The 27,791-nt window shown below is 44.7% G+C and overlaps 2 protein-coding genes across 6 annotated transcripts; both read left to right on the top strand.

Annotated features, from left to right (window-relative positions):
- The first annotated feature begins 324 nt into the window (after positions 1-324).
- On the top strand, positions 325-13,887 carry LOC104322895 (GDNF-inducible zinc finger protein 1). 2 transcript variants are annotated; one of them, XM_069787756.1, is made up of 7 exons: positions 325-419; positions 6,370-7,677; positions 8,805-9,743; positions 11,308-11,402; positions 11,636-11,803; positions 12,254-12,411; positions 13,277-13,887. In XM_069787756.1, the coding sequence occupies exons 2-7, from the start codon at positions 6,371-6,373 to the stop codon at positions 13,520-13,522; spliced, it is 2,913 nt and encodes a 970-aa protein (XP_069643857.1). In that variant the 5' UTR covers positions 325-419; position 6,370; the 3' UTR covers positions 13,523-13,887. The 2 variants fall into 2 exon arrangements, with proteins under 2 accessions (XP_069643857.1, XP_069643858.1); XM_069787757.1 differs by lacking the exon at positions 325-419 and adding an exon at positions 4,256-6,281.
- On the top strand, positions 13,296-27,665 carry GZF1 (GDNF inducible zinc finger protein 1). Of its 4 annotated transcripts, XM_069787758.1 has the most exons (7): positions 14,145-14,163; positions 14,916-15,004; positions 17,784-19,150; positions 21,058-21,152; positions 22,135-22,302; positions 24,089-24,246; positions 24,804-27,665. In XM_069787758.1, exons 2-7 carry the CDS (start codon positions 14,996-14,998, stop codon positions 25,158-25,160), a joined length of 2,154 nt encoding a protein of 717 aa, XP_069643859.1. In that variant the 5' UTR covers positions 14,145-14,163; positions 14,916-14,995; the 3' UTR covers positions 25,161-27,665. The 4 variants fall into 4 exon arrangements, with proteins under 4 accessions (XP_069643861.1, XP_069643860.1, XP_069643859.1 ...); XM_069787760.1 differs by lacking the exons at positions 14,145-14,163; positions 14,916-15,004 and adding an exon at positions 13,296-13,418; XM_069787759.1 differs by lacking the exon at positions 14,916-15,004 and having other exon boundaries at positions 14,057-14,163.
- Positions 27,666-27,791: the final 126 nt, after the last annotated feature.

Raw genomic sequence — 27,791 nt, 5'->3', positions numbered from 1 at the left:
CTAACAGCGTAGCAGGAGGCACTCCAAGTAACGGGGAAAAACTGACCCCTGCCTGCAATTTTGAGGAATTTTGAGGGCTTCGTCAGGAGAGCGTGCCCAGCAGCGCCTCTCCTCAAGGGGCGCAGGAACACCAGCTGCGCGGGCCCCCTGCCCGCGCCCAAGATGGCCACCCACTCCTGCCCCGCCGCCTCCCTCACTCAAGATGGCTGCAAAAGGCAGGCGGCCGATGTGCCGAAGCCGCGGCGGCCATGTTGTTTTCGGGCAGCAGAGACCGGACAGGCAGGCCTTCCCTCCGCCGTACCATTCCGCTGAGGAGGGGGGGGCGGGGGGGAGCGGTGGTATCGCCCGGGGGCGGTGCCCGGGCGGGAGCAGCGCGGCGGGCGCGGCTGAGGCGGGAGCGGGGCGTCCCGCCTGGCAGGGTAAGGGCGGGCGGGGGCCGGGGGCCGGGGGGGGCGCGGGGCCGGGCGGCGGGGAGGCGCTCCCGGGAGCTGCCGGGACGCCGGGGAGGGGGTCCGGCTACTACTGCTACAGCTACCACCGCCGCCCTGCCCGGCGGGAGGGTGACCGCCACCCTTGGGGCGCAGGCCGGGCCTCGACGCCTCACGAGCGGGCATGGCGGCGGCGAGGCCTCCCCCGGGATCGGGGCGTGGGGCGGCCTTGCGGTGTCCCTGGGGAGGTGACCTGTCCCCCTGCGCGGGTGGCGGGTGACAGCCGGCCTGCCTCACGTCTCCGCATCGGTGCGGTGGCGTTCGGATCGCCGGCCGCCTGCCGTGCCGCGAGGAGACTCGCGCTCTTGTCGAGCACGGGGAGAAATGTCTTTGGCTTCTGATTTCCTTGCAGGGCTCAGGGGTGAGCTGCGCGTGCTGCGTAGAAATCTGCGTTACACGCGTAGAAGTCTGTTGGCCGCGCAAAGTAAACGGTGAAAACCAGAAGACGGTCACAACTGCGTTTTGTCGTTGGTGTGAGGAATAACACAGTGTGGTATCTTTCAGATAGGATTGTGTCAGTGCTGTTCCACCTGTAAAGTGTGGTCAGCCTTGATTTTCTCATGTGAGCAGCATTTCCAGCTGTGTCTCAAAGGCAATGTGCTTGTTTTTTGGCAAGGCAGAAATCAAAGTTCGATACATTTAAAAAAAAAAGACCCAAACAACTTTAAATGACTCTTGGAGGAATTTGTCCAGCAGCGTGCTGGAGGTTAAATTGGGATGCTCTGGATTGCAATTTCTCAGCTTACCCAGCAGTGTACTGCTGCCCAGAAACTGTGGCAGGAGAGGCGCTATTGTTGTTACTGTTAGCTTGGTGTCCTGCCGTACCTAACTTTATGTATCTGCATCATGTGGGAATTTATGTAAACAAGCTTAATTTTCCAGATGATTAATACAGTTGAGTAACTCCAGCTGTTATTTATGCCCTCATAATGCTCTTTTTCACCTATGCTAGCTTATTATCTCACTGCTATTAATGTATTTTTATCACCACAATCCATCTTTAAGAGAGGCAAATGTTATCTGATTTTACAGGAAAAAACAAAGCAAAAATCAGAAAAAATATCATGGGTATAGCTCATTTAAGGACTGAAGCTAGGTCTTGTGCATCTGCGGCAATGAGTCTAATTGCCCTTTACTTGGGGCAGTTTATGTGCTCTTAAATATTCTGCCTGTTGTACTGCAGTTCTGGTTGTTTAGTCTGATCTCTTGAGCGGTTCATTTTATTGGCCAGGATCTGGGGTGTTGTACTGCTGTTACTATCTACCCATGTTGGTCTTATTTTGCCAAGTGGTAGCCCAGGCATCAAGAGGAGCAATTACATGCTCTTACGCCATACTAGCACTTCAAAGAGATACTTGGGCAGTTTCTGCAGAGGATAAAGGTGACCAAGAGCATATCAGGGCTCTTGCCCTCTCCCCCCCAGTCCCCCAGCACCCTAACACCATCAATATTTCAAGGGTTCTCATTTTGATCAGTGTCGGGGCCCTTTGTTGTACATGTACATGCAGCTATTGAGAGTTTAACGGAACCCCTCCTGGGAAAATAAGTTAAGGAAGAATTTCCTCCTCGCTTCTCTGAAGAGAAACTTAAGATCTAATTGAAAAGGACTGGGGAAAGTCAAGCGACCAAAAGATTATGTATACTTTGCAAAAAGCAGGGCATATTTATGTGAAACAGCAGATTTTTTTAGAAGTATGCAATTCAATTTCTTCGACCTACTGGGTTTTTCTCCCCCAGATACTTGGGTGTATAAATCAGTGTACCTTCACTGTCTTCGCTTCAAAAGGGCTATACAATATCACACCAGTTAATGCTCTCGCCCGTAGAAATTGCAAAGTAGATGTGAACAGTGAAAGTCCAAGAAACAATGATGTTTTAGAAATATTTACTCTCCTTCCTACAAATGTCTTCATTTATTGTACTAATTATCCTGAATTAGAGAGCTGCTATTGGCTGTGTTATTGCATCATTTAAAAAAAAGCGCTATAGCACAGAACAAATATAAATCTCTTCTTGGAGGTTGGAAGCCACTGTTAGGCTTTATTTTTTAAAACAGTTGTGCTTATTCCAGTGGCTTTATCAGGAGCTGCAATTGAATTGAAATACCTTTTGGCTTTTGCAACGGTTCTGTTAGATTAATTATGTTTTCTGTAAATCTTGCATAGATGCAAATTCTTTAAAGTATTTATTCCCTTATTAGTGGGCAAAAAGCTGAAAGAAGTTACAAACAAACCTGTAAAATGCAGTATGTGGAAAAAATGTTGCTTTCATTTAAATCTTCCCATTGAAGTCAGCGTCTCGGAGACTAGCAACTTGCTGTTTTCAGAAGTAGCTTCAGGATACAGCAGAATGATGTCTGTTAGGGCTGTTAACCTCTAACCAGCTCCTTTTTACTTCCTGGTTTCCTAAGTGGTAACGGGTTTGTGATGACCTGCAGTGATCAGTGGTATCTTTCTCCCAGTGGGCTGTGAACCTTGCCGCCTCCCAGGAGCAACTCTGAGAGGGTTTCTGAGGGTGTGAGAAAATAGCAGAGGGGTTGTGGAGCGGCTGAATATGCTCCTCATGCTACACTGCACTTTTTCCGCCTTCTTGACCATCCTGTGTCACCACTTGGGAGCTTGTTCTGCCGGGTTAGGGTGGTGTGTTTGCAGTGGAGCAGAAGAGAGGAGTGCCAATCGTTTTGAGATTTGGGCTGGGTAGAGCGCTGGAAAGTGAAAGAGATGGGATTCAGCTCTGGGAGTGCTTGGTTTATGGATGCAGCTGGGAGCGACAGTTAGGATTATGAAGACCCGGGTGCCCTGTGTTCATAAATGGAGGGGTAGAATTAAACCTGTTAGTGATGTTACCATTATTTTTCCTATTCGATTACTGGTGGTAATTTCAAGCCAACGTTAACCTGCAATTAGAACTTACGTCCTTCTCTGATTCAATAACTGGGTGATTTACTGCAACATTTGTCATCCTCATTCCTGTCGCTGTGGATGGGAGTCCCTCAAGAATCTTCTCTTGTCATTAAGTGTTAATGAAGTGGAAAGAGTAAGGAGAAAATAGCTTTCCTAATCCATTGGGGATAAGAAGCTGCTTCCTTACCCTCAAAATGAAAGCAAAATACTTGGAAATCTTCTATTACTTCAACTTTTTTTGAGGAAAAAGAAAATAATCTTATATACTATTTTATACCCCTGAAACACTGTGTTCTACTCTCAATCTCGTGAAACTGTAAAACATGAAAACAAACTGTATACAACACAACTTCAGAAAACTAAAGACCAGTTTCCTCTCCCAATGGTAACAAAAAGTACAGTCTCATTTTTTCTGAAGAAAAAAAATTTGTGAAAATAGATTAATTTGTGGCATTTTTCACTGGGAAGTCATTCCAGTAAACCATTTCTGGGCTGATTTAATCTAGAACCAGCTGAACTAAAGAGATGATGTTGGAACGTACCTCTCCATTTGGCTTAGTATCAGATATTAGTGTTAGCAGAGCTCACGTGGGAGCGTATCGAGAATTTATCACAGATGGGGATCTTAAAAAAGAGGAGGAGGAAATTAGCACGTGCTCTGCCCATTGATTTCTTTAAGTGCTACTGATCAGTGAGCTTTGCAGTGCTGGGGTCAGTTCTGCACAGAAATGAAGAAGGATATCCTGCTGGAAAACATTAAGAAGGGCAAACCCAGGGACAGATTAAGTGGAAGCTTTTGTGAATTTGTGGACTGAATTTGGTATTAACCTCTGGATCTGCGCTTCTTTCTGCAGCCTGCAAGTGTGCCATAGGAGCTGTTAGGATTATGTCTCCACGTAGCTGGTGATCACTGGTAGGGAATAGTTGGCAGATGTTGACTTGGGAGCATTTTAAAGATGCCTGCTGGCCAGAATTCATAAGGCAGTGACTGTGATAATTATCATACATTTGCAGGAGTCTGGATGTGAGCAGTCATTTCCTGATAGAATTTAGACAATGCTATTTTGCACATACCCCCACCACCACCAGTTTCTAGCTTCTATGGGATGTTTCAACACATAGTTTGTCTTTTTCTTCTAGTTACTTTTCCTAAGTATTTTTCCTGTAGTAGTATTTTTGTTTTCTTTTTTCTGAGTAATCATCTTTGAACTTGCTAGCAGCGAGGAGGTTCTGCACCAGCTAGGTGAGAAGGCTGAGATCCCAAGCAGTCCCATTGATTGGACTGGCACTTCTCCCAGGAGCTCATCGAGTACTCAGGATCAAACCCCCAATTAAGTACAAATATTTGAGGTTCTGCATAACTCAAATTTACAGACATTTTCTATCTAGTAGAAATCCTGTCTATTTCCTACAAACACAGGAGTACACATTCCAGTGGCACATAATGGGGTCATTAGAAAATCAGTTTAAACCTTTAAATGCAGTTTGTAAAACATGATTTGGGGTGTCACAAGCATTGAGTGACTTATGCCTTGCCGATTAGAAGATGATTATCCTCTGCCATGCTTGCTGCAGTAGCTTGTACTAGGAAGAGTATTCTCAAAGCTATCTTAAGTTTGCTATTCAAACCTATTCACTCTAGGCTATGTATTGTGTTTGACTTCCTGGTACTTTATGTTGAAGACACATTTGTCTTATTAATCAGACAGTTGATATCTGCCAGGAATGTATTTAATATAATGTCAAACATAATTTAGATGAGAAGTGAAAGTACAGTTTGGTGTCATTTTCTGCCAACCATTATTACTGTGAGAGGGAAGCACAGCAAGCCAAGCTTAAACGGAGCCTTTAAGCAATAACAAATTGATTCGTCTGTTTATTTTGGCCTAATGTTCTTCCCTTGGTTACAAAGCTGTTGTAAGCATGTGCTAAACAACAGACATTTAAAAATTATGCTAGATCAGGAATATCAGCTTAGAGGATCAGATCAGAGCATCCAAAGGCCTCAGTAAGGTTGACAGCATTATTGTTGTGCTTTATGGGCAAGGGTAAATGAGACTTCTTGTTCCAGCGGTGTAGGTGTCATATGCAGGTTGAGGCAGGAAAGCCATGGAGTTCTCAGGCATCGGATTTACTCTAATAATAGCTAGTGTCTGCCTCTAGAGCTGGTGGGGAAATGCAACTTGTTCTTTGTGAAAATGTCAGAAAACTTCTGACCCCTCTGTCGATTGAGAAGGAGCAGTTTTTAAATATTTTTCAAATAAAACACTATTACCTTTTCAAAAAATCTGTAGCTATTTCTAGATATGTAGTTTGTCCCTGTATATTATTTAAGTGGCCAAATACAATAGAAGCTTACTAACTATCATTATTAACCCCTAGGTCTGATTGTTTACTTGGGGAAAAAAGCCAGAAACAAAATTGAATGAGATTCAAAGATTTATTCCCCTGCTTTGGCACAAGGGGCTGCTGGGGGCAGCGAGTGGAGCTTGGTACGGGACTGTGAAAACACAGGCTCTATTTCAACACCAGCCTGGAAGCAATCGGAAGTGAAGTGACTTGCTATGCTTCAGTTCCCCCTTTGTACAAGAGTGGAGAAAGATGCTTGTTTCTACCATAAACTGGTGTGACCTCTACTGTTAAAAACGCTTGTATGAAGAGTGTTTTATTATTAAGCTGGGCCAATCATGTTAATTGTGTTCTTTTACTGTTGCCATCTGTGCTACAGAATATTCGCTCTGGAGGATTATTCTAGAGCGTAAATTAAGTCTGTGCCTCATAAACCAAGTGTATTTGCTGATGATGGTTGCGTTGATAGAAGCAACCTTGAGGTCTTTGCCACATCTTGTAAATTAGGAATTAGGACATGGATCTCCACTGAGCTTTTTGTGTAAGTGATTGATGTCGTATATGAATGAAAAGATAGCTCATGGAAGAGGAAGAGCAAGCACTCAAACATTTGTCTGTTTTTCTGGCAGGATGGAGAAAAAGAAAATTCTAATGAAATCCAAGGTTGCTGCTCCTAACCTCCTGAGGGCCCTGCATTCTCTGTACCAGTTCGGTCACCTCTGTGATGTGACAGTTCACACACAACATCTCGGAATTCAGGAGGAGTTTCTGGTTCACAAAGCTGTCTTGGCAGCTTCCAGCAACTATTTCAAGGGGCTTTTCCTGCATGATGAGATGCTGGACACCAAGAATTGCACAGTGACTCTACAAGACATTTACACAGAAGAGTTCACCTCCTTCCTGGAGTTTGTTTACACTGCAGAAGTGGAGATTGAAGCAGAAAAACTGCAACGGATGAAAGAAATAGCTGAAAGACTTGAATGCAAGGATTTGCTTGACATTTGTGAAGAAGTGAAAGCAGAGGGCAGGAAGGGGCTAGATCTGAGCCTCCATCTGAAAGGTCAGCTGTGTGAAAATGGTGCACCACAGTGGACTCGCATCCAGCAAGAGGAGGACCACAAACTGAGTAACTCTTCCCAAGTTGTGGCAATACCCATGCAGAGGAAACTTTGGGCTAGGCAAAAACATAAGAAGTTGCTGGCTGGCTACGAACTCATTGAAGGCCAACCAGCAAGCCTGGAGCAAGAGGACACCTCTTTTCCAGACCCAAAATCCAGGACCGCAAAGCTACCAAAATGTAACAAGACAGATACCAGAAACAGACTCAGCATGGATATTGTTAGTCTGGAAAACGAGAACAGTCATTCTCTCCTAAGTCAGACTGAGTCAAAGGAAGCCTGTGTAGTAATTAGGAACACTCTGCCTGAGCAGTGGGAAGATGCAAACAGTTTCATTTCCAAATTTGCCAGTAAAACGGAACGTAGGAAATCACCGCGGCATGTGGCCAAAGTCTTGCCGCAGATTGCGTGTGAGAAGTGCGACGAATCATTCCGTGTTATCAAGCAGTACCAATCGCACATGGAGCTCAGACATGCCGTTAATCTGGCTGTCAAGTACAGCTGCAACGCATGTGAGCAGCTCTTCTCCACTCACCAGAACCTCCGGCAGCACCGCCTCACTGTTCATAGTGATGAGCGGGGCTTCTCCTGTGTGTTTTGCGACAAGAGGTTTAAGCGCCAGAAGGACATAAACGACCATATCCGCAGGGTGCATGAGAAGAAGCGGGATCCCCAGGCCTGCCCATACTGCGACAAGGTCATCAGTTCCAAGTGCGGCCTGACAGTCCACATACGAACACACACCGGGGAGAGACCTTATAAATGTGAACACTGCCCCGCCAGCTTTGCTCAGAGGTCTGCTTACAATACTCACGTAAGGTACAGCATTGTCTGTGTGTGTGTCTGCGCACGCGCAGGAAAATGTGTTTTCTCTCTGGGTGCCAGGGTAAAAGCATTCCTGAAGTCCTTGCTGCTTTAATTCCAGAATTCCTTGGATCTGATCAGAAGTGTGTCGAAATCAGGACAGATTTTTTTCACTTGACCTCATCAAGCTCTCAGTCCAGATTACTGGATTGACATCTCCCAGACTGGGAATTTAGGTGAACATTTCCTGTTGAATCAAAGGGGACTTGTGCAGCCATATCTCTTAGGTGATTTTGGAAGCCTCAGGTTTGGGTTTTTAAACAGGAGCCTGAAAAGAATCAGCATCTGTTTAAAATGCACAAGAAAATGCCCATTTCATAAACGTCAGGGCAGTGTGGTGCTTTTTAGTATGGTTTTTGTCAGCCAAATACCCTGTGTGCTTTTTTGCTGGGTAGCGTGAGCTTCCGGATAGACTTATTGAGTGCTGCTTGACTGAAAACAAGATGTTGAAAATGCACAGTAGTTTCCAGAACTGCAAAAGCCACCATACATGTCAAACATCTCCATACCCTGCCTGTGTGGTACAGGAGATACATGGTTTACTACTGGATCTCAGCTTCCCTTTTTAAAAAATGTCAACATTTGTTTGTAGTTCAGTCCAGTAGCAGAAAAAACAATCCAGATGTGTAGCGAGTGCAATGACGTAGCTTGTTCCACACACCTGAGTAGTGATGAGTAGAGTTAACTGCTGCAATTGATGGCTTACAAGGGGATCTGTTTTGTTTTTCCATATAGGCATTTAATCTATATTTTCCTTGTTTTACGTCCATAATTTCTTACCCTGTCCAGCGTGGTCTTGGAGGAAAATGTACAGTCCATCCTATGTTACTAGTCAGATGACAAATACATATGCTTGAGGGGCTCCATCCTTGATGAACTGAGAGCTTTTAATTTTCTTTAATTATCTGGTCCAACTCTACATAAAATTTCCCTGTTGTTTGGCTCTCCAAACATGCTGTTAATTTCTTAAATGGTGTGAAGAACAATTAAAAGGAAACAGCTCTTCCTCCAGGGCAAACATGTCCGAATTGAAACAATTAAACTTATTGAAGTTGTGCCCTGTTGTTTGTTTATTTTAACAGAAAAATCCATGAGTCTGGGCAAGAGAGGAAACTTATGCCTGTCTATTGGATGGTAGTTCCACCTGCGCATAGACCAAATGCAACAACCTGTGACAAAGATCCTGACAGAGAGATGTGGGATGGGACATCGGAGGCTGAACGACAAAAGTGTGCGAGGCACGAAGAGGCCATGAGTCGTAAGGAAGAACCTGGGGGTTCCTCTGTTACTGAAGCAGACTGCAGCACTGAGCAAGAAGCACAGAAGCGGAAATATAAGGAAGCTGAAGCAAGAACGGAAAAAATGAGTGAAGGAGGGAATGAAGATGAAGGTGAAATGAGCGTGAAGGGCGAGGAGGAGGTAGATTACGAAGCGGGGTATTCAGAAGTTGAAGATAGTAGAGATAATGAGGAGGTCTGTACTGAGGAGGACGATGAGGATGATGAATGCTCTAATGAGAAGGATGTTGAAGAACGTGAATCAGATGAAGGGTTTAAAATAAAGAAGGTAAATAAAAGTGGGGTGAATAAGAAATCTGCCTATGTAATAAGATGCGATAAGTGTAATGAGCAGTTTGTTTCCCGGAAAAAGTACGTGGATCACTGCAGAGATGTTCATCAGTGCTTGCCTGGTAAAGTCTATCAGTGTGACATCTGCAGCAAGTCGTTTGCTAGTTACAACAGCTGGAAGGAGCATCGAGCCTGTGTGCACACTGAAGAAAGGCAGTTTGCCTGCACCCTTTGCAATGCTACTTTTAAAAGAAAGAGAGATGTGAGGACACATTATATGCGGAAGCATGAAGGCAGAGTCAAACGCCCTCTCTGCTCTGTCTGTGGGAAGATCCTCAGCTCCCGAACAGCGCTAGTGTTTCATATGCGGACGCATACAGGAGAAAAGCCTTATGAATGTGGCATTTGTCATTCAAAATTTGCTCAGCCATCACAACTTAAGATCCATACCAGGTCAGCCTACAGTACTGCTTCTCCCATTACCACTCCCTGCATGCCCAGTGTACTTCAGCACTTCTTTTTCCTCTTCTGACTTCCCAGTTCTGAGTCAATTCTCCTTGTGTGTCCTTATAACAGGAACACTGGGATATGATTTGTTCTGTAGTATCTGTGATTAATTCTTTTACGTAAAGGCTTTGTCCGCAGCTGGTCATTGCATCAGTTTTGGTAGGGATTTTGAAACAGATGGTCTATCCGAACTTGTAATCAAAAGCCAGTCATTTGAGACAGTCTTCAAAATAAGATGATGGCCTTCACCGATAAAAAGTAGCATAGGCTGAAGAACTAGTCAAGGACCTCAGAGACCTAGATGCTGAGCCCTGCTTGCTCTTTATCACTCTGAGCAAGTCATTTAGTGTGGGATTTCATTTCTTGTATGCAATACAAAAGCTGGACTTCTCATCTAGACTCCCTCTGTAGTCATTGGAGCTAGACTGGATGAATTGCTCTCCAGTGGTGTCTGTCTTAAATGTGTCCTCTTCCCAGAAAGGGTGAATCATCCCATGGAATTTCCCATCTTTCTCCAAACAGGGAGCATAGCAGATAGCTTATAAGAGGAGGTTAACTGTTGGAGGGCTAGAAGAGATGAGAGAAATCCCACTACTAGAGACTGTGGACCCATACAATGGGGACAGTAGTTTTCTTCTGTCTCCTAAGTGTTCTGGCAATGATTTAAAAAATTGTGAGGTATACTGATTCAGGACCAGCAAAACATTTGAAATTTCAAGATAATCTCTGTTGGTAGAAACGCAGCAGAGCTGCACCACATGTGAGATGTGGTATGACTGCAACAAAACAGTGACTTGGGGGCTTTATGTTGGGTAACTGGCTGTCTCATATTTGCAGCATTTTGCCTGACAGCTCAAAATTACGTGTGCTTTTCCACGTCTTACTATCTGGGTTGGAATAAGGAAAGTCAGCACAGTGTTAACACCAAACATTGGGCTTGGACTTTCTCTGATTGGAGCTAGTTTAAAATCAGATGTTCAGCATGCATTTGGAAGCACTGCTTGCCTGACTTTCTTTGGTGGTGCCTTTTGTCTTAAAAATGGGAATATCCTGCAAGCTAAAGTTTGCAGGCCAGAGGACATGAGGCTGAGGGATTGCAGAAGCCAAGAATGTGGCCCACAGTGTCCCAAGAGATCTGCTGCTGGCATTGTGCTGGGGTCAATCTGAATGCTCTTTCAGTCTCTAGCAGAGCAGCAGCTTGTCGTCTTCCTTGATTTCTCACTTCCGATGCTGATACTATGAGCTATAGCTTGTGGAAGAGAGGTGGATTTTGTAGGGCCTGAGAGTGAGGAAAAGCTAAACCTTAAATGGGAATTTTAGTGCTTTAGTGTAGTACCTACACTGGCAAACGCACCATTTCCTGAGTGAGCTGAATGTACTTTTTTCCACTTCATTTAAAAAATGAAGTATGCTGCCTGTAGTCTGTAGAACGTAATTTCAAATACATTATTTTAAGAATGTACTACAAGAGCTAATTTATTAATAGTCATTTGTGTTCCACTTCATTTAGATCCCATACAGGGGAAAAGCCATATATTTGCGAGGACTGTGGGGCTTGCTTTGCTGATAAAGGCAAACTCACTGGCCACAAAAGGACCCACACAGGTAGGCATTAAATACTTCTGTTCCTTCCACCTGGTTTCTCCCACTGCCTCCCTTTATACTGCTAGAAATTGCTAGTTGGGATTTGAAGAAGGTGCACACTTTTTTTTGTAACTCTCAGAAGAGACCTCGAGTACCAGGAAGGAACTACTAGGGATAGAAAGACATCTGAAAACCAACTTTGAAGTACAAAATTGTGCTGAAAGAATTGAGAATGTCTTTTTCTCTTTACTCAGGAGAGCGCCTATTTAAGTGTGATGTGTGTGGAAAACATTTTGCCACCAACGAATATTTAAAATGCCACAAACGATGCCACATGGGTGCTAAGCCCTACAAGTGCGAGGTTTGTGGGAAGGCGTTTGGACTGAGAGCCTCGCTAGCCCAGCACAGTAACGTCCATGCAGGTAATGAAACAAACTATTCGGGGCTGGGAAAATAAGTGGCACTGGAAGCTTGGATCTGAACTACTTTCTAGTTTGGATGGTGACATTTTGTTTCGGAACCACTTTTATAAACTCCTTGAATTAAGTGAATGAGGAGAAGCAGGGGTCATACTGATCCCGACTTGTTCAGCAAGGCGCTGCTGAAGGACGTCAGAGCAGAGAGCAGCTGTAGTTGCTGCTGTTCCCCTTGCAGGATCAGGGAGCTGTTCTTAGGCTTTCCCTCGCAGCCAAGAAGTGTTTATCACATAAACCAGGGCCCCCAAGCACATGTCTCCTATGTACACTTCTTTAGCAATACTGATCTTATTTTAAAATTCCTTATGCTTTTTCTCTGCTGAAATCTGGGCCAAAAGAACCTGCCTTCTAACTCTGTGCTTCCTGTTGGTTGGGGGCTTTTTTTGTTGTTTTTAGAGACCCGTCCGTATTTCTGCGAGCAGTGCGGGAAAACGTTCACCCAACAGGGCGCTCTCCGGCGCCACCAGCGCATTCACACTGGGGAAAAGCCGTACAAGTGCAGAGCTTGCGAGAGAACCTTCACAGACATGTCCACCTTGCGCAGACACGTGTCGGTACGCTGCCCCTTGGGTGTGTCTGTGGCAGGCAGACTGCGGTGGTGACTTTTAACTACTGAGTGAAGTTTCTTTGCTTAATGAGGGCTCATGTTGGTGCTTAAGTTCTGATCTTTATTTTAAAAAAATTGCAGAAAAATTACTATTAGGGTTGGGGAATTGATCTGCCTTCTACAGACAGCTTTTAAAAATATATTTCTGAAGTGTGCAGAGTTTTCCTCAGTCCAACAGCACAGCAGCTCCCACTGCTGGCTGTCAAACCAGTCATCTCCCAACTTGTTCTGTTGTCTTCAAAAGGAAAATCTAATATTAGTGGTTATTTAAAATGCTTATTACTGATTGAATCCGTTTCTTAAAAAAACGAACGGTGCTGCATTTTATGTTACTATAGTCTCTGCAGTCTTTTAAGCCTCTTAAGCAGAGGCCATAACATGATGGTTTATAGCATCTTCGTGTTGCAGATGAATATGATTTTATGTATTTCCAGTGTTGCGATATGCCGAAACATGGATTGCTGAGCTTAGCTGTTTTCAGAGACCTTCAGGTCCCTGAAGTGTCTGCTAAAACAGAGCATAAGGGTTTTTTCCAATTACAAGTTTTTAAGTTAATGTTTGCCTGTGTGCTAAAACTCTAGCTTCTTTTGGAAGCGTTCCATGACAGCGGAGCCAGAAAATCAGTGCAGAGTTGGCAAAACAGACTTGTTCTTGCGTTTCAGAGTTCAGCTTTTGCATTTGAGCGCAGGATCACAGACTTAACCCCGTTACTATTTGATTTTGCACTGGATTAAGTCTTCAGTTATTAAAGTTACTGTTAGGAAAAAAAATCAGATATAATTGTTTCCCCTCCCCCCCCTTTTTTTTCCTAGATTCATGACCGCAGTGTTCACTGGAGAAGTTTCTTAATAGATCTTACAACCAAAAAAGACCATAATTGGTCCAAAATAGAAACATTCTCAGAAGCCTGTATGGGTGACGACTCCACGCCAGAAATTTGGTCGGTTGACCAAGGTAAACTTTATAAACCAGAAAGCGTTGTTCTTAAAGAAGCAGAACATGTGCCATCTAGTGCTAGTAACGCAGAAGACGCCGATCACTCCCTCGCATACTTATAACGTCAGCTATCGCCAGGAAACTGCACAGTCTCTCCGAATTACCTCAAATTATCTCAAATATTGGTGGCGGCAGCCCCGTGACGCTCTGTGTCGCCTATACGCGGGTGAGCTGTACACTAGTTCTAGGCGTTGCAGTCGGAGAAGGGGGGGGGTATTCCTGCTTCAGAGTATTTGTGCCAGTTAGATTTTTGGATCTGTACAGAGTTTTATTTTTTACAGAGCGCTGGACGCGTCGGAGAGCCTCTCTTCGTGAGAGCTCGTACAGGTTTGCGTGCTGTCGCTGTACGTCACTGCTTTGTTTTGTAATAAAGGTGCGCTCGTAACGTAAGTGACCCCCCGTCCCGTCACGGGTTCATTGGCGCGGATCTGACTGCAGGAAACTCGTTAATTCGGTTCGAATAAAACCCGGGGGCGCCCGAGGGGCGGGCGCGGCTGCCGCCCCGTTGCTTAGCGACGTCCGTCGCAGCGCCGGACGCCACTTCCTGCGCGTCAGGGCCGCGCCTGCGCCTTCCCGCGGCCGTTGTCAGGGCGAGGGGCGGGGCTACCGCGGGGCAGCCCTTCCGGCCGCCGCCCGCAGGCTGTGCGGTGAGGCGCGGCCCGGCCCGGCCCGCTCCGCTCCGCTCCGGCTGCGGGGCTGCCCGGTGAGTGCGGGGGCAGGCGGGGCCCTTCTCCTCCGCGGGCTGCCGTAGGCGGGGGGCGGTGGTGGGTCTGGCCCCGGCCCCCCGCCCCGCCCCGGCGGCCTCCCTCCCTCAGCCGGTGGCCGTTACCCTTCCCCTCACAGCCGGCTGGCCGCTGTGGCCATCGGCGCGGCGGCCGTTGCGCCGGGAGCTGCTCTCCGCCCTGCCCCCGCCGTGGGGAGGTAGCGGGACCTGCTCCCAGCGTTCCCGTGTGATCCACGGCCCCTTCTGAAGGGGAGAGGGAGCTGGTGTGGGGGGTCTGCCCCCAGCAGGGAGGTCAGTAGCCCCGTCGCTGTGTCCGAGGTGTGGGCGTCCTCTCCCTGTTACCCCTTCGCTCTTCTGGCCGGGGAGAGGTGTGTGTGTGGGCTGTAGCCCGTCCCCAGGCCCATCTTCGGGCCGCTGTGGCGAGCAGGGGTGGCCGAGGAAGAAGCCTGCTGAGGAGGAGAAGGAGGAGGGCGGCTGGCCTTGCCGTGTGAGCTGTGGGGAGACATGTGGCGATGCCCTATCCTCCTAATGTGGAGGAGTCTCCTGGCCTGGTCTGGGGTCAGTGCGTGTCTCTGAGTGCCCCTGAGTCTCCTGGCCTGGTCTGGGGTCAGTGCGTGTCTCTGAGTGCCCCTGCGCTCTCACAGGGGCTGCCAGCTCCTCGGAGTGCTCCAGCCTGTCATCTAAAAATCGTGCTGGGCATTTGCTGCGGTGTGCTGTCCTTCGCTTCGCAGGTTTAGCTTCTGCTTCAGCCCTGCGGACTGTGCCTGTTGTGGTGCCGCTATTGTAGCTTCAATAGTTGGAGCGATCCTAAATGAGGCAGGTTGGTGCCTAGCAGTAATGTCTCTTACTAGACTGCGTGGAATTGTTGGTGCAGAAGAACAGACAAGCTTGTGGGTCCACAAGCACTTCTGTTACATCTAGCTGGCTCTTTTTGTCTCTTTTCAGCTAGTTTTGCCTCTGGAAGGGGACACATGCATGGTGTATGATGAGTGACCTTATTCAAGAATTGGTTTTATTTGAATCTCAGCTCTACAGGCTAGTCCTAGTGAGCAGGCTCAGTTTGCAGATTTTCAGGCCTTGTCTTTTTTAAGATTAATATATCGTAGTTCTGTTGAAGATGTTCTGCCAGCCCGGTGCTCAGCAGCTCGGTATACTTGCTGCAGGAGTGGCAATGAAAAGCCTTCACAGCGCAATGTATCTTACTGCATGTGTTGGATTACTTCTCCTCCTCTGAACAAATTCCAAACCAGCAGAAGGCTAGCGATGAGAGCGAGCGATCTGTTTTCACAGTGGCTTTTGATTCTGCAAATACTAGGGTGGGAAGAACAAGACGTTTTTGCTTTGCAGTCTTAAGAAAAAAGGAATTGGCACAATGTGTCTGTTAACGCACACGTCTGTGGTCAGCTCCTGAAACGAACAGCTTGCTGAGTATGGTTATGAGCTCGTTCACCCCAGCAGGAGAAGTCTGTGGTTTGGGTTCTTGTTTCCGGCTGGGGATCGCTGTTGTCTACATGTGACCGCAGCTTTTGCTGTGTGCTCAGATGGAAAATAGATGGGTAGTTGTGAAATAACATGATAAGTAGTTTGAAAATAATTGTATTGGGGAAAAAAAATTAGGTTTTGATATCATTGGTTATTTCAGATAAAGTGTTCAATGAGTCTTTGCTTAATTCACCCTCAAATACTTGGAGTGCCAGTGTGTCGTATAACTGGGAGGAAAAAAATAGCAGGGTGACTATGGAGAAAGGGAACCAGAGTTTAAACATCATCTTTTATGCTTATTTATAAGACTCAGCCTTTCAGTCAGGACTCAAATCATGTCATTCTCATTCATATAAAATTTCTGTCAAAACTAAAGTGTAGCATTGGGGGTTGCTTGTAAAAGTGGACAATGTTTTGAGATGCTTATGGAGTTCTGAGCTGACGCAGGCAATTCTTTGTCCCCTTCCTGGGTCTTTTGTTTTAGGTGTAGTAAGCATAACTCAGTAACAGTGAGGTTTAGGTATTCATTAGAATAATGTTAATGGAACTATTTAAATCTTAATAAAAGTTTACTGAGCTGAAGATTCAAAGGTTAGGAAATAGGAAGGGTTTGGTTCTGAGGATAATCTTTTTCTGCAGGATCTAAGGCAGGGGTTCGGGTGCCCATGGTGGATTGTGTTCCCTGTTCTCCCACTTGCTTTTTCTGTGAGGTTGGGGAAACAATTCTACTTCCCTTGGGTCTTGTCTGCCTTACTTGTAAACTCCTTGGGGCACAGGCTTCCTGTGGCTTTTTACCTTATGTAGTATTAAGTCCATGAAGCATTCATTTTACACAGCTACTAATAATCTCCATGAGTCTGTGTATTTTGTAGCTCTCCATTTTACAGTTTTTTGAAAATATTTTATCAAAACTGTTCTCATAGAAAATCATATTGGGATGCGAGTCTAACTTTTGGGTTGTTGAAATGAGTATGGACTAAAATTTGAGTTTATAGCTCTATGGAAGGAGAAGGAGTCTTTCTGATCCTTACTGTTATATTAATATGAATTTTGTTCCATTTGTACACTATTTTTTTTATTTGTCTTTCTAAGCAAGATTTCTAGTGTCCCGTGTGTAAAAGACTGTAAGTCTACTGTACCTGAGTATGTACAGAGAAAAGAAACCTTAGTTAACTCTAAGGCAGTGGGAAGAAATTCTTCAGATTTGAAACACATGTGTACGTAGTTGTTAGGAACACAGTGAAACTCAATAGATTGCAGGGCAGGATGTTGCTCTGAGTGCCTTCAAAGTTCATAGAAAAATTGTTTGTTCTGTGATGAAACTTTTTTTTTAAAAAAAAAAAAACACCTCAGTTCTTTTGAGAACTTGGAGCAGCTTAAAACATTACTTGGAAATGTGGCATAACCTAAATGGTTGTGGAAATGGTGAAGCCCTTATAAGGCTACGAATGGGCATTCAAAATTTAGAGGCTGTAAGTGCATTTTGAGTGATGAATTTTTTTACAAAAGAAAACACTTTAAGGAAGTTTTATGATTCCTTGGGTTTACAGTTTGAGAATATGATTATGCAGTCTCCTATGCTTTGGTCAGTTAAGCATTTGGAATTTTATCTGAGTCTTGTTTAAAAGTCTTATCTCAAAAGCCTGTTTAAGGAAGTGTTTATTTAGGATTGCAGTTAACTTTTACTTAATCTTACCTTTCTCTTATTGCCTGATTAGGAGGGAGAATAATTTCTTAATTCCACATGCCTTAATGAGAGCATTTCTTCTGATCTTCCTGTGTTTGCTTTGTCCCTATTACGACTTCTAATAGTCTCTAGTGTTTCAGGTGACATTACAGCTGAGATTTAAACTCAAATTAACTTCAGAGAAACCTCTGTATATGACCGGCAGCATGGCTTTAGGTATGACCACTTAGGGTGACACTTTTGGAAATCTGCACTAGCCAGACTTTTCACAATGCTTCTTTGAAAGTCTGGTCTCTTAAGCTCAAGCAGCTTAAGTGCTTAAATCTGAAGTGAAGCACTCTCCAAAGTCTGGATGTGTCTTTTGGCCACTGAAATCTTTTGAGTTTTGTTAGCTTCCATGCAAATAGCTAACGTGCAATGTTGTTAACAGCTTTTTGCAGAGAGAAGAAAGATGGAAAGTAATGCAGTTTTACTAGAATCCAAGTCCTCTCCTATCAACCTTCTGAATGAAATGCATCAACTGCGTCTCCTGGGCCACCTCTGTGACGTGACTGTCAGCGTGGAGTACCAAGGTGTCAGGGCAGAGTTTGTGGCTCACAAGGCTGTATTGGCAGCAACAAGCAAATTTTTCAAGGAGGTGTTCCTTAATGAGAAGGGCATGGATGGCCCAAGGACCAACGTGTTCTTGAATGAGGTCCAGGTTGCTGATTTTGCTTCATTTCTTGAGTTTGTCTATACTGCTAAGGTAGAAGTGGAAGAAGACAGAGTGCAGCGTATGCTAGAAATAGCCGAAAAGCTGAAGTGCTTGGACCTCTCGGAAACTTGCTTTCAGTTAAAGAAGCAGATGCTTGAATCGGTGCTGTTGGAGTTGCAAAACTTCTCAGAATCACAGAATTCTGAGGAAGAGAGCACTACCCAGCCAAGCATTTTGCTCGAGTCCAAAGCAGCTGCTGTGGCAGAAGCTGACCAGGCAGACTGTCTTCTGGATCCTCCAGATTCCCCAGTAGACAGGTCCAGCAATGGAATGTCTCCTGAGATGCCGGCTACCAAGTCAAAAGAGAAAATGGACAAAAAGAAGGAAATGGTGAAGCCTCCTTATGCCAAAATCAGAAGGGCAAGTGGGAGACTGGCTGGGAGGAAAGTATTTGTGGAAATCCCGAAGAAGAAGTACACAAGGCGGCTGAGAGAGCAGCAGAAGAATGCAGAGGTTGCTGTTGAAGAAAACAAACATCCTGAAGACCAGGATATGTGTGATATGGAGAGGGAGGAGGAGCAAGCAGAGAAGAGCATCAAACCTGAGAGCGAAGAATGTGATGGCAACTTTGAATTGGAAGAAAACCTGAAAAAATCCGAAGAGGATAAAAAGAAACGAGGCAGTAACTTCAAGTGCAGCACATGCGAGAAGGAATTTCTGTATGAGAAAAGTTTTCTCAAGCACATAAAGCACAGCCACGGCATTGCAGCTGAAATTGTTTATCGGTGTGAAACCTGCAGTCAGACCTTTGCCAACCGGTGCAACCTAAAAAGCCATCAGCGCCACGTCCACAGCAGCGAGCGCCACTTCCCTTGTGAGCTCTGCGGTAAGAAGTTCAAGAGGAAGAAGGACGTCAAGAGGCACATTCTCCAGGTTCATGAGGGTGGTGGGGAGCGTCATCAGTGCCAACAGTGTGGAAAGGGGTTGAGCTCCAAAACTGCCTTGAGGCTCCATGAAAGGACGCATACAGGCGACAAGCCTTATGGGTGCACAGAGTGTGAGGCTAAATTTTCTCAGCCTTCTGCACTTAAAACACACATGAGGTATGAACAGACTTAACTGGCCTTGTTAGATTCTGGGGGGAGAAGCAGAATCCCCTGGAACACACCTTGAGCCTTCCAGTGAAGTGGGGATGTAAAACGTGACTGACTGGAAAGTGTCTGTATTGCCTTTTTTCATTCCCCCTGCTTTTCAGGTTAAGGGAGTTGCGGTAATATAAGCCAAAGTAGAGGTGCATGGGCTGAGGCCTGCTGCTGCTGAAGCATACAGTTAACTCTTCTCACGGGAGGAGAGTCAATGGGACATTTCACATGAGAATAGCAACCCCCATGCCAAATTATTTATAGGATTGGGGCTACAATTATGTCAGCTAATTTGATGCCTCTTTATAGTCAATAGAATAATGTTATGCAATAAGTATGAAAATACTCTGAAGAGATTTGGCTATATATTAAATTGAAGAACACCAGATTTGGGTGCTAAGCATAGAAAAAACTGATATGTGACTAGAAAGGGGCTAATATGTCACCATCTGGAGGCGAGTAAAGCACTGAAGACACCCATGCAGAGCTGATGAAATCAGTTGTAGTGCTTATATTGCAGTGAGACTCAAAGGTGGAGGTGCAAACGCATGAAAGTTCATGGAGAGACATTTTTATCAAGGCAAAAATTCTAGCTATTAAAAGCTTTAGCCTGCTTTTATCAGCCTACCAAAGCGGTCATCTACAGCCAAAGTTCAGGTTACAGCTAGGGTGTAGAGCGTGGAGAGGGAGGTACAGAAAAAGATTCCAAAGTACTACTACTCGGATCCAAAAAGAGAATGCAGTGGTGTTAGCGTATTCCTAGGTGGCATTCCTAGGCAAGGTAGAAGGGTTCATTAACCACTGCTTTGTTTCACTTTGTCTTTTGAAGTCAGTGGGTTTACTCCCAGTGGTAGAAAGCATGTCCAGAAGCATAACTTTTGCTAGAGTGCTGCTATGATGTTATTGCTGATGCAGTGCTGTACAGCGTCTCTCTTTCATCATGTGTCCTTTCCTAACCGCAACTTTGTGCTGCTTAAAAATTACTTTTTAGTGTAAGTGGAGTTTCTCCTCCGTTGTGTACCACTATGAGACTATTCAGTAAGCTTGTTGAATGCTGGAAACTCAGCGCTGTCCTAACTTGTGTATTGTGACAGCCTGTGGTGAGAATTTCTCATCTTTTTTTCTATATATTTTTACATCTGTGGTGTTCCTGTTGATGTATATTACCATGAAAACTGGCCTCTGTTGACTGTGTTCCTGCAGGACTACTCAAAAGAGTCCTGAAGTGTGTGCGGGCTCAAAAACTTAAGCTAGAGTAAACTGGCACAGGCAGCAGTTCTGTAAACTGCCCTTCCTGTACACACAGCCTTCCTCGGGAGACAATACCACAAGCTTGGGGTGACAGCAAGAAAACTGACTGTATAAAAGTGGCATCTTTTTATTCTGCTCCTTGGGTGCCACTTGTTCCAGAGTAGCCAGTCATTCTATACTTGATGGCCCTGCAGGAGCAGCATGCCAGGGAACACCTCTCACATTCTGTGTGGAATATTTTATTGATGGTGTCAGCAATATAAAGGTACCTGCTTTACTTCAGATCCCAAGATGGTTACATTTTTCTTTCAGTCTGTCTGGATACAAGTTTTCTAAACTTTACTCAATTTTTACCTTCAAGATTTGTTTTTACCCTAAAGAAGTTTCTGCGTCTGAGCCTTGATCATGCAGCACGTGCATGATCGAGCAATAAAAGCAGTATTTGCAGAAACCACAATGCAGAATTTGGCCCAGCTGAAAGTATTTTTAAAAGACACTAAACTTGCGCAGGCATACAGTCACTCATCAGAGAGCAGCCACAAAGTAAAGACAACTTGCATTGTGCTGCAAAGGAAAGAGATATACCTCGGTGCTTTAATGTTGCTTTCTCATTTCAGAATCCATACTGGTGAAAAACCTTTTGTCTGTGATGAATGTGGTGCCAGGTTCACTCAGAATCACATGCTTATATATCACAAACGATGTCACACAGGTAAGGCTTTCTTTTACAGTGTACTACGTATAGGAGGAGGCCTGCTGTGAAACCAGGAGATCTCATTTTCATTCAGAAAATGCTTTTTTGTTGTTGTTTGTTATATAAAATCAGATGTTCTCATCCCTAGACACAGTTTCACTGAGAAAGGTTCCTATAGGTGGATAGGCAGACAGTGGAGAGAGTAAAAGGAGCTGATTAAAAAGAAGAGGAGTTCCCATCTGGCTGGGATCCAATGTCTGAAGTGTGGGCTGAGGCTGCTTTGGATAGTCTTCGATATCCAAAGATCTGTCATCAATAAAAGGTCTAGTTGAATTCTTAAGAGAAAAATTATTTCTCTAGAAGTCTGGAACAGTTAGCCCAAGGAATAGAAAACAGCTGTCTTGGCTTATTCTGATCTTTTTAAAAGCACGTGTCCTTCTCCCGGCTATCCTACGTGGTGTAAATTGGTGTTTTGAATTGACCCTTCATACCACCCGCGAGTTGTGTGTGGTACTTTTGCATCTCTTAATTGGCCTGTCTTAAAACTGTCTGCCTTCTGCCAGTAACTTGTAACTAAATGTGAATAGCAGAAAACATTAAATTACAATGAAATACAATTCCAAGAACACCTTTTTGAGGCATGTATAACTAAAATTGGCTGCATACAGGCAGAGGCTGTTCATCAGAGGCATGCAGGGTTGTGTTTATGATCAGAGTAAGCCAGAATACTCCAAAGATGGTGAGAAGACTGCTAGCTTCAGATCTCCCTGGGCTTTTCATATATTACTATTGGTGTACTGTTGGATAGGTGTGGTTGCCCTTGCACTTGCAGGGTTTTGTGCAGATTTCTCGCGGGAAAGCTCTGTGCCTTACACAGACATCACTGCTGTCACTGTGGCCCCTTCAGATCCTTTTGTGAGGCTGGTGTGTGGTTCATTTGCATGTAATAGCGTTCAGTTTTTGCGTGTGATATTAATTCTCCTGTTCACCCTTGCTGTAGGGGAAAGGCCTTTTATGTGCGAAACATGCGGGAAGAGCTTTGCCTCTAAGGAGTACTTGAAACACCATAACAGAATCCATACTGGATCCAAACCATTCAAATGTGAAGTTTGCTTCAGAACGTTTGCACAGAGGAACTCGCTTTACCAGCATATAAAAGTTCACACAGGTAGGAGGTGCTCTTTTTTGTTTTAAACAAACCATCACAATTTAAAGACGTAGACCTCACAGTTGCTTAATTCAGACAAGGGATTTCCCATTACTTTTAATTCCTACCCTGCATGCACGTTTTCATGCTTGATGCAGTATGCTCTTTCATCCACTTCCCTTCTCCCAGTACTCCCTGTGCTTCTTACCGAGTTACAGCAATTCTCTGAAATACTTCCAAGAGCTGTGCAGATAGTGTTAATAATGCTGCCAGGATTATTAGTGACCGAAGAACTATGTCCATTTCAGCTCTGAGCAAAGCACTACAGAGTGCTGATCTCATTCTTGTCCGCTTGCCCACCTTTCATATTTGCATTCTCTCCTGCTTGGATTTTCTCTTCAGTGTATGTTTTTAAGTTTTCTTATCCGCTCTCTCAAAGTCCACATTACTCAGCAATACAGCAGGTTGCAAATACTCATGTTACTTTCATCATGTAGTAAATACCACATTTTCTCATCCAGCGCCACCCTGTAGGAAGCATCCTTGCCAATATTCTCTGTAAACAAAATTCTTGTTTGGCTGCCGTGCCTTGCTCTTTCTTCACTTCCTGCATCTCTGTGTCTAGTGTGGCATCACTGTAGGGGGAGCAGGGGACATTGGCATGGCAGTGCTGACTCTAACGGTTTTTTCCTGTTCTAGAATGTCATCTCTTTTTCTGTGACACCGCTTCCATCTGTTCGAAAGTTTTTGGCATCCCTTTTTCTACCTTAGCTAGGGAAGAAGTAAACGTGGTTGTTTCAAAAAGTGCTTAATACAGTGACTGCAGCAGAACAGTTTATGATGGATTTGGAGAGAACCTAGTGGTTATGAGCAGCTCTGGTACTCACGCTCACAGAACGTACCTTGTAAATAGGAAAACTTGTATTCTGGGCAGGACTTCAGTCGCTAATGGAAAATACATATAAGAATGTGGAGGCTTCAGTGGTTGCACAGATTTATGCAGGCTGTGGATCTAGGCCTTACTCTGTCAAGTATCTGCTTACTTCAGATGTGTCAAAATTTACCCAGCTGAGAATTCTGAAAACATCTTGTTTTTTTTCTGAAGGTGCTTGTGTGTGCCTTGTCACTTCATGAAGTACAGGGGTTACTTGAGGTTCCCCAGTGAGCAGCACTCGTAATACCCCCATGTTGTGGTTTAACCCCAGCCAGCAACTAAGTACCACGCAGCTGCTCACTCACTACCCCCCCACCCAGTGGGATGGGGGAGAGAATCAGGAAAAAAAAAAAGTAAAACTCATAGGTTGAGATCAGAACAGTTTTAATAGAACAGAAAAGAAGACACTAATAATGATAATAATAACAATAATAAAATGACAATAATAATAATAAAAGGATTGGAATATACAAGTGATGTACAATGCAATTGCTCACCACTTGCCAACCAATGCCCAGTTAGTTCCTGAGTGGTGATCCCCACCCCCCCCACCCCCAAGTTTATATACTAGACATAACATCACATGGTATGGAATACCCCTTTGGCCGGTTTAGGTCAGCTGCCCTGGCCGTGTCCTGTGCCAACTTCTTGTGCCCCTCCAGCCTTCTTGCTGGCTGGGCATGAGAAGCTGAAAAATCCTTGACTTGGTCTAAACACTACTGAGCAACAACTGAAAACATCAGTGTGTTATCAACATTCTTCTCACACTGAACCCAAACATAGCACTATGCCAGCTACTAGGAAGACAACTCTATCCCAGCTGAAACCAGGACAGCCTGACATCACCCCTTTGATGCTGTGCTCTGCTTTCAGGTGAACGACCCTATTGCTGTGACCAGTGTGGTAAGCAGTTCACACAGCTGAACGCACTGCAGCGTCACCATCGAATACACACTGGGGAGAAGCCGTTCATGTGCAATGCCTGTGGGCGAACTTTCACTGACAAGTCCACCCTCCGACGGCACACTTCAGTAAGAACCTGTCATCCCACTGCCTTGTAGCCCTAGAGCCTTCCTCCGTGGCCACGTACTGACCTGTCAACTTTGTCAGGCCTGGAGGGGACTTGTATCCAGTTTTTGTTGTGTTTAGCACATTGTCCTCTCTCCAATGTGGCATTACAATACTCAAATGGTTTGTGTTGAGTCCCGAGTCTGCAGTGAAGCCATTCTTAATCCATTGTGACATAGCCCATATAGGTCATGCCTGAGGACTCTTCAGTCACGCATTGGTTCTGTGACCTCTGAGCATGTTCCCCATGCAACTGGCAAGTGACAGAATTCACTTTCTGCATCAGGCTCTCTGCTGGACCTGTTAGATGCTTTATGAAAACAGGAAGCTCACCAGGGACACACAGATTAATGCCTGGATGTATATACTGCCCTAGCTTTGGGATAGTTAGGTGGGATGAAAAGAGAGATCGTTAGTACCAGCATCAAGTATGAGCTGGATCCAAGCTTTTGCCTCTCAGACAGTCATCATCTGTTCAACCTTCTGGTTTTTTGCTCCCCCCCCCTTTTTTTTCCCCCAGATACATGATAAAAACACACCCTGGAAGTCCTTCCTTGTCATTGTTGAAGGAGCGTCTAAGAATGATGAAGGTCACAAAACAGAGCTTCCTGACGAAGAATATGATGTGTCACCTAAACTACCAGAGAAGCTGCTGTCTTTCTCTGAAAACAGCCACTATCAAAACTTGACTGCTGTCCCAGGGAGTGTGACTGCACTGCATGACAACGGTTCTGCCACAGGAACAGACTGTAAGTCAGATGGGACTCCGGGACCCCAGGAAGCCCTTATAGCTACCACTTTAAGTGAGCTGACAGTGCTGCATACACAGACAGACTCTATTCAGCCACAGCTTCATGCTCTGGTGAATATGGAATAATTTGGTATTTGCAAATCCAGTTTAAGCTGCACCCTTTGTATAGTCCTTTGACTTTGCCAATAACCTACTGAGGGAACTAGGGGAAGCTATGACAAGGAAGCAGGGCTAGATGTGAAACACATGCACTGGGTTTCCAGAATTTCCTCCAAAAAGTCATGACCCACCTCCAATGCATACCGCTCCATCTCCTGAAGGTAGCGCAGAGTAACACCACACCAGGGTGGTGGTAGAGGAGGCAGAGGTCCCAGGAAGTTTATTCCCTACGAATAAAAGGGTGTAGTTCAGCTTGTTTGCTCTAGCTGGCCTGCAGTGAAAGTAAGTACCTACATTCAGATAGGTTATAAAGAAAGTGTGAGTTTGATTTCCAGTTGATTTGATGACACATGTACAATCAAGAGAAATGATGTTGTGTTTCTCAGCCTAGTAGCTTAGTGAAATTAATTGCATTTTTCCTAGTGGAAATTCATACATAAAATAAGTTTTACTAAATTGCTTTTCAGGAAATGTTGGTTTATCTCTGCTTTTGCCAAAGATCCAAGCAGTGAGCCAGCTCACTCCTTGGGAATATGAGTGGGAGCAAGCTTTGGAAAGATCTGGTTTCATTCCAGGAGTTTGGATTCTCTAGTAGCAAAATGGGCAAGTGGGAGCCAAGTGCTGCATCTGTACAGGTGTGGTGGCATTATTCTTGCATTTCAGTGGAACCTGGTGCAGTTTGACACTTGCATTCAGTCAGTCTTCATCTTCTAACCACTCCAGCTTACATAGAACTTGGCACTTAAGAGACCAAAACATCTCTTGTAAAAGCATCTATGAAAAGTAGTATTATTTCAGCTATGCTGGAAAAGCTAGTGTAAAGAGACAGCTTACTGGCATTTTCCTGTTAACTTGCATCTAAGCCATTTTCTGCTGGTTCAGATAGATAGGTCAGCAACGCTCTTTTCTCCACAATCACTTAAACACTGCTGTTGCTCAGAACAGCAGACCTACTTTTAAATTAAGTAATACTCCAGTGGGAAAAGTTAACGACTGTTCTACTGTCGAGTTGCTACAGCTAATTCCACCAGTGCAATAGTCTCCAGAGGTAAATTCAGTTACAAACGGGAGGCAGTCAGGGTTCTTATGACTAATGGCATAAAAAGATGCAAATAAGTGAAAAATGTACTGGACTATTCAAGGGGTTTAGGCCTTTATTTCCCAGATTGTGAATACTTTGTAAGACTGATGTTGGAATCTGAATGGCAGTTTTAGGCTACTGTCTGTTTAACTGTCCCTCCCCAGTGAGGTGTTCAGAGGCAGGCCTTAGGAACATAAGTGATGAATAAACTTAAAAGTTCAAAGGCTTACTAGCATCTGCTGCTAAATTTTAGTAAATAACCCTGACAATGTGCCTTTTTTTGCTTGTTTTAAATAAGGAAATGTGACAAAGTGAGCACAGGGACTAAGGGTCCCAATATGACTTCTGTTCAGCCCACGCTCCAAAACCGCAATTTCACACAGCCTCCTCCAATGCTGGCTGGGTTTGGATCCCAGTGCCACCAATCATGAGAATCATGCTTCTTCTATTTGGGCATTTCTTACCAAGACAGACAGATCTTCCCTTAATATCTCCCCCCTTTCCCCAGGGAGTACGCCTCCTTGTTCTCCTCAGTTGCACCCAGTAGCTGGGAAAGCTGTTGCATGGGGAAACCTGAGAGTTTCTGTCCAGGGTAAGCATTTCCTGTGTTTCCTTTGCCAAGACCAAAGCTGGGCTGGAACGAGGAAGTTACTTTGGTTGCCTTCAGCTTAACCTCACTGGAGTACCCAGGAGGATTTGGGGTATTTTCCCTGTGGAGGGAAGGAACCTTTGAAATAGTTGGCACTGGCAAAGAAATGCCTGACTGGGATGACTCTTGGTTTTGGGAGCAGCAGTGAATGAATCAATCAACAGCAGCTTGCTGGTATGGTTAACGCTTCAAACTCAGGACCGAGATTCCCAGTGCCACCATGTGAAAATCTAGAGCTTTTCAAATTCATTTTTCTGTTTTTCTCCTTATTTTACTATAAATGTAATATTTCCACAGAAACTTTCTCAGCTGAAACTGTGAGAAAAACTTTCTGAAAGATTGCATTAATGTAAAGGTAAGCACAATCAAGCCTTGTTAGGGCCCGTTCTAAGGCTTAGGGGTTGGCAAAGCAATAAAGATATACCCAAACTGTGGCACAGAGCTATTTTTGAACCTTAAAGGGATGTCTGTTGTGTTACCATGGAAACATAACTTAATCTATAGAAAGGGAATTTTTTTTAAAAGAGAACACTTCCAAGAGCTTATATTTGAAATATTTATTCAATCAAGCACGATGTTCCTGTTGAAGCTCAGTCATTCCCAACAATCAGTGTAAAGAGTTTGTAGATATATTTAAAATCTGAGCATTAGTACCTGTAGCCAGGGAAACTTTTGTACTCCATGAATGTACGGAAGTGAGTTACTCGTATGAACTGTTCTTATTAAAATATCGAAATCTTAAGCCTGACCCTTCCCGTGCCTTGATGAGCGTATCGAGCGTTTCTATCCCCTCAATGTACTGTGCAGATCCCCAGCGCTGGGAATGGACGACTGGGACTGGGCAAGTCCTAACTGAGCTCTACTGCAG

The sequence above is a fragment of the Haliaeetus albicilla genome, chromosome 7, assembly GCF_947461875.1.
Source record: "Haliaeetus albicilla chromosome 7, bHalAlb1.1, whole genome shotgun sequence".
Lineage (NCBI taxonomy): Eukaryota > Metazoa > Chordata > Aves > Accipitriformes > Accipitridae > Haliaeetus > Haliaeetus albicilla.
Note: the sequence above shows the minus strand (reverse complement) of the source record. Positions and strands in the feature narration are given on the sequence as shown.

Bases quoted from the DNA above. Each gene is read 5' to 3' on its own strand.
- LOC104322895 (XM_069787756.1), top strand. From the start codon at position 6,371: ATGGAGAAAAAGAAAATTCTAATGAAATCCAAGGTTGCTGCTCCTAAC. The intron at 9,744-11,307 runs GTCAGCCTACAG...CACTTCATTTAG, and splicing joins CAACTTAAGATCCATACCAG to ATCCCATACAGGGGAAAAGC. The intron at 11,804-12,253 runs GTAATGAAACAA...TGTTGTTTTTAG, and splicing joins GCACAGTAACGTCCATGCAG to AGACCCGTCCGTATTTCTGC.
- GZF1 (XM_069787758.1), top strand. The intron at 22,303-24,088 runs GTAGGAGGTGCT...CTCTGCTTTCAG, and splicing joins GCATATAAAAGTTCACACAG to GTGAACGACCCTATTGCTGT. The intron at 24,247-24,803 runs GTAAGAACCTGT...TTTTTCCCCCAG, and splicing joins CCCTCCGACGGCACACTTCA to ATACATGATAAAAACACACC.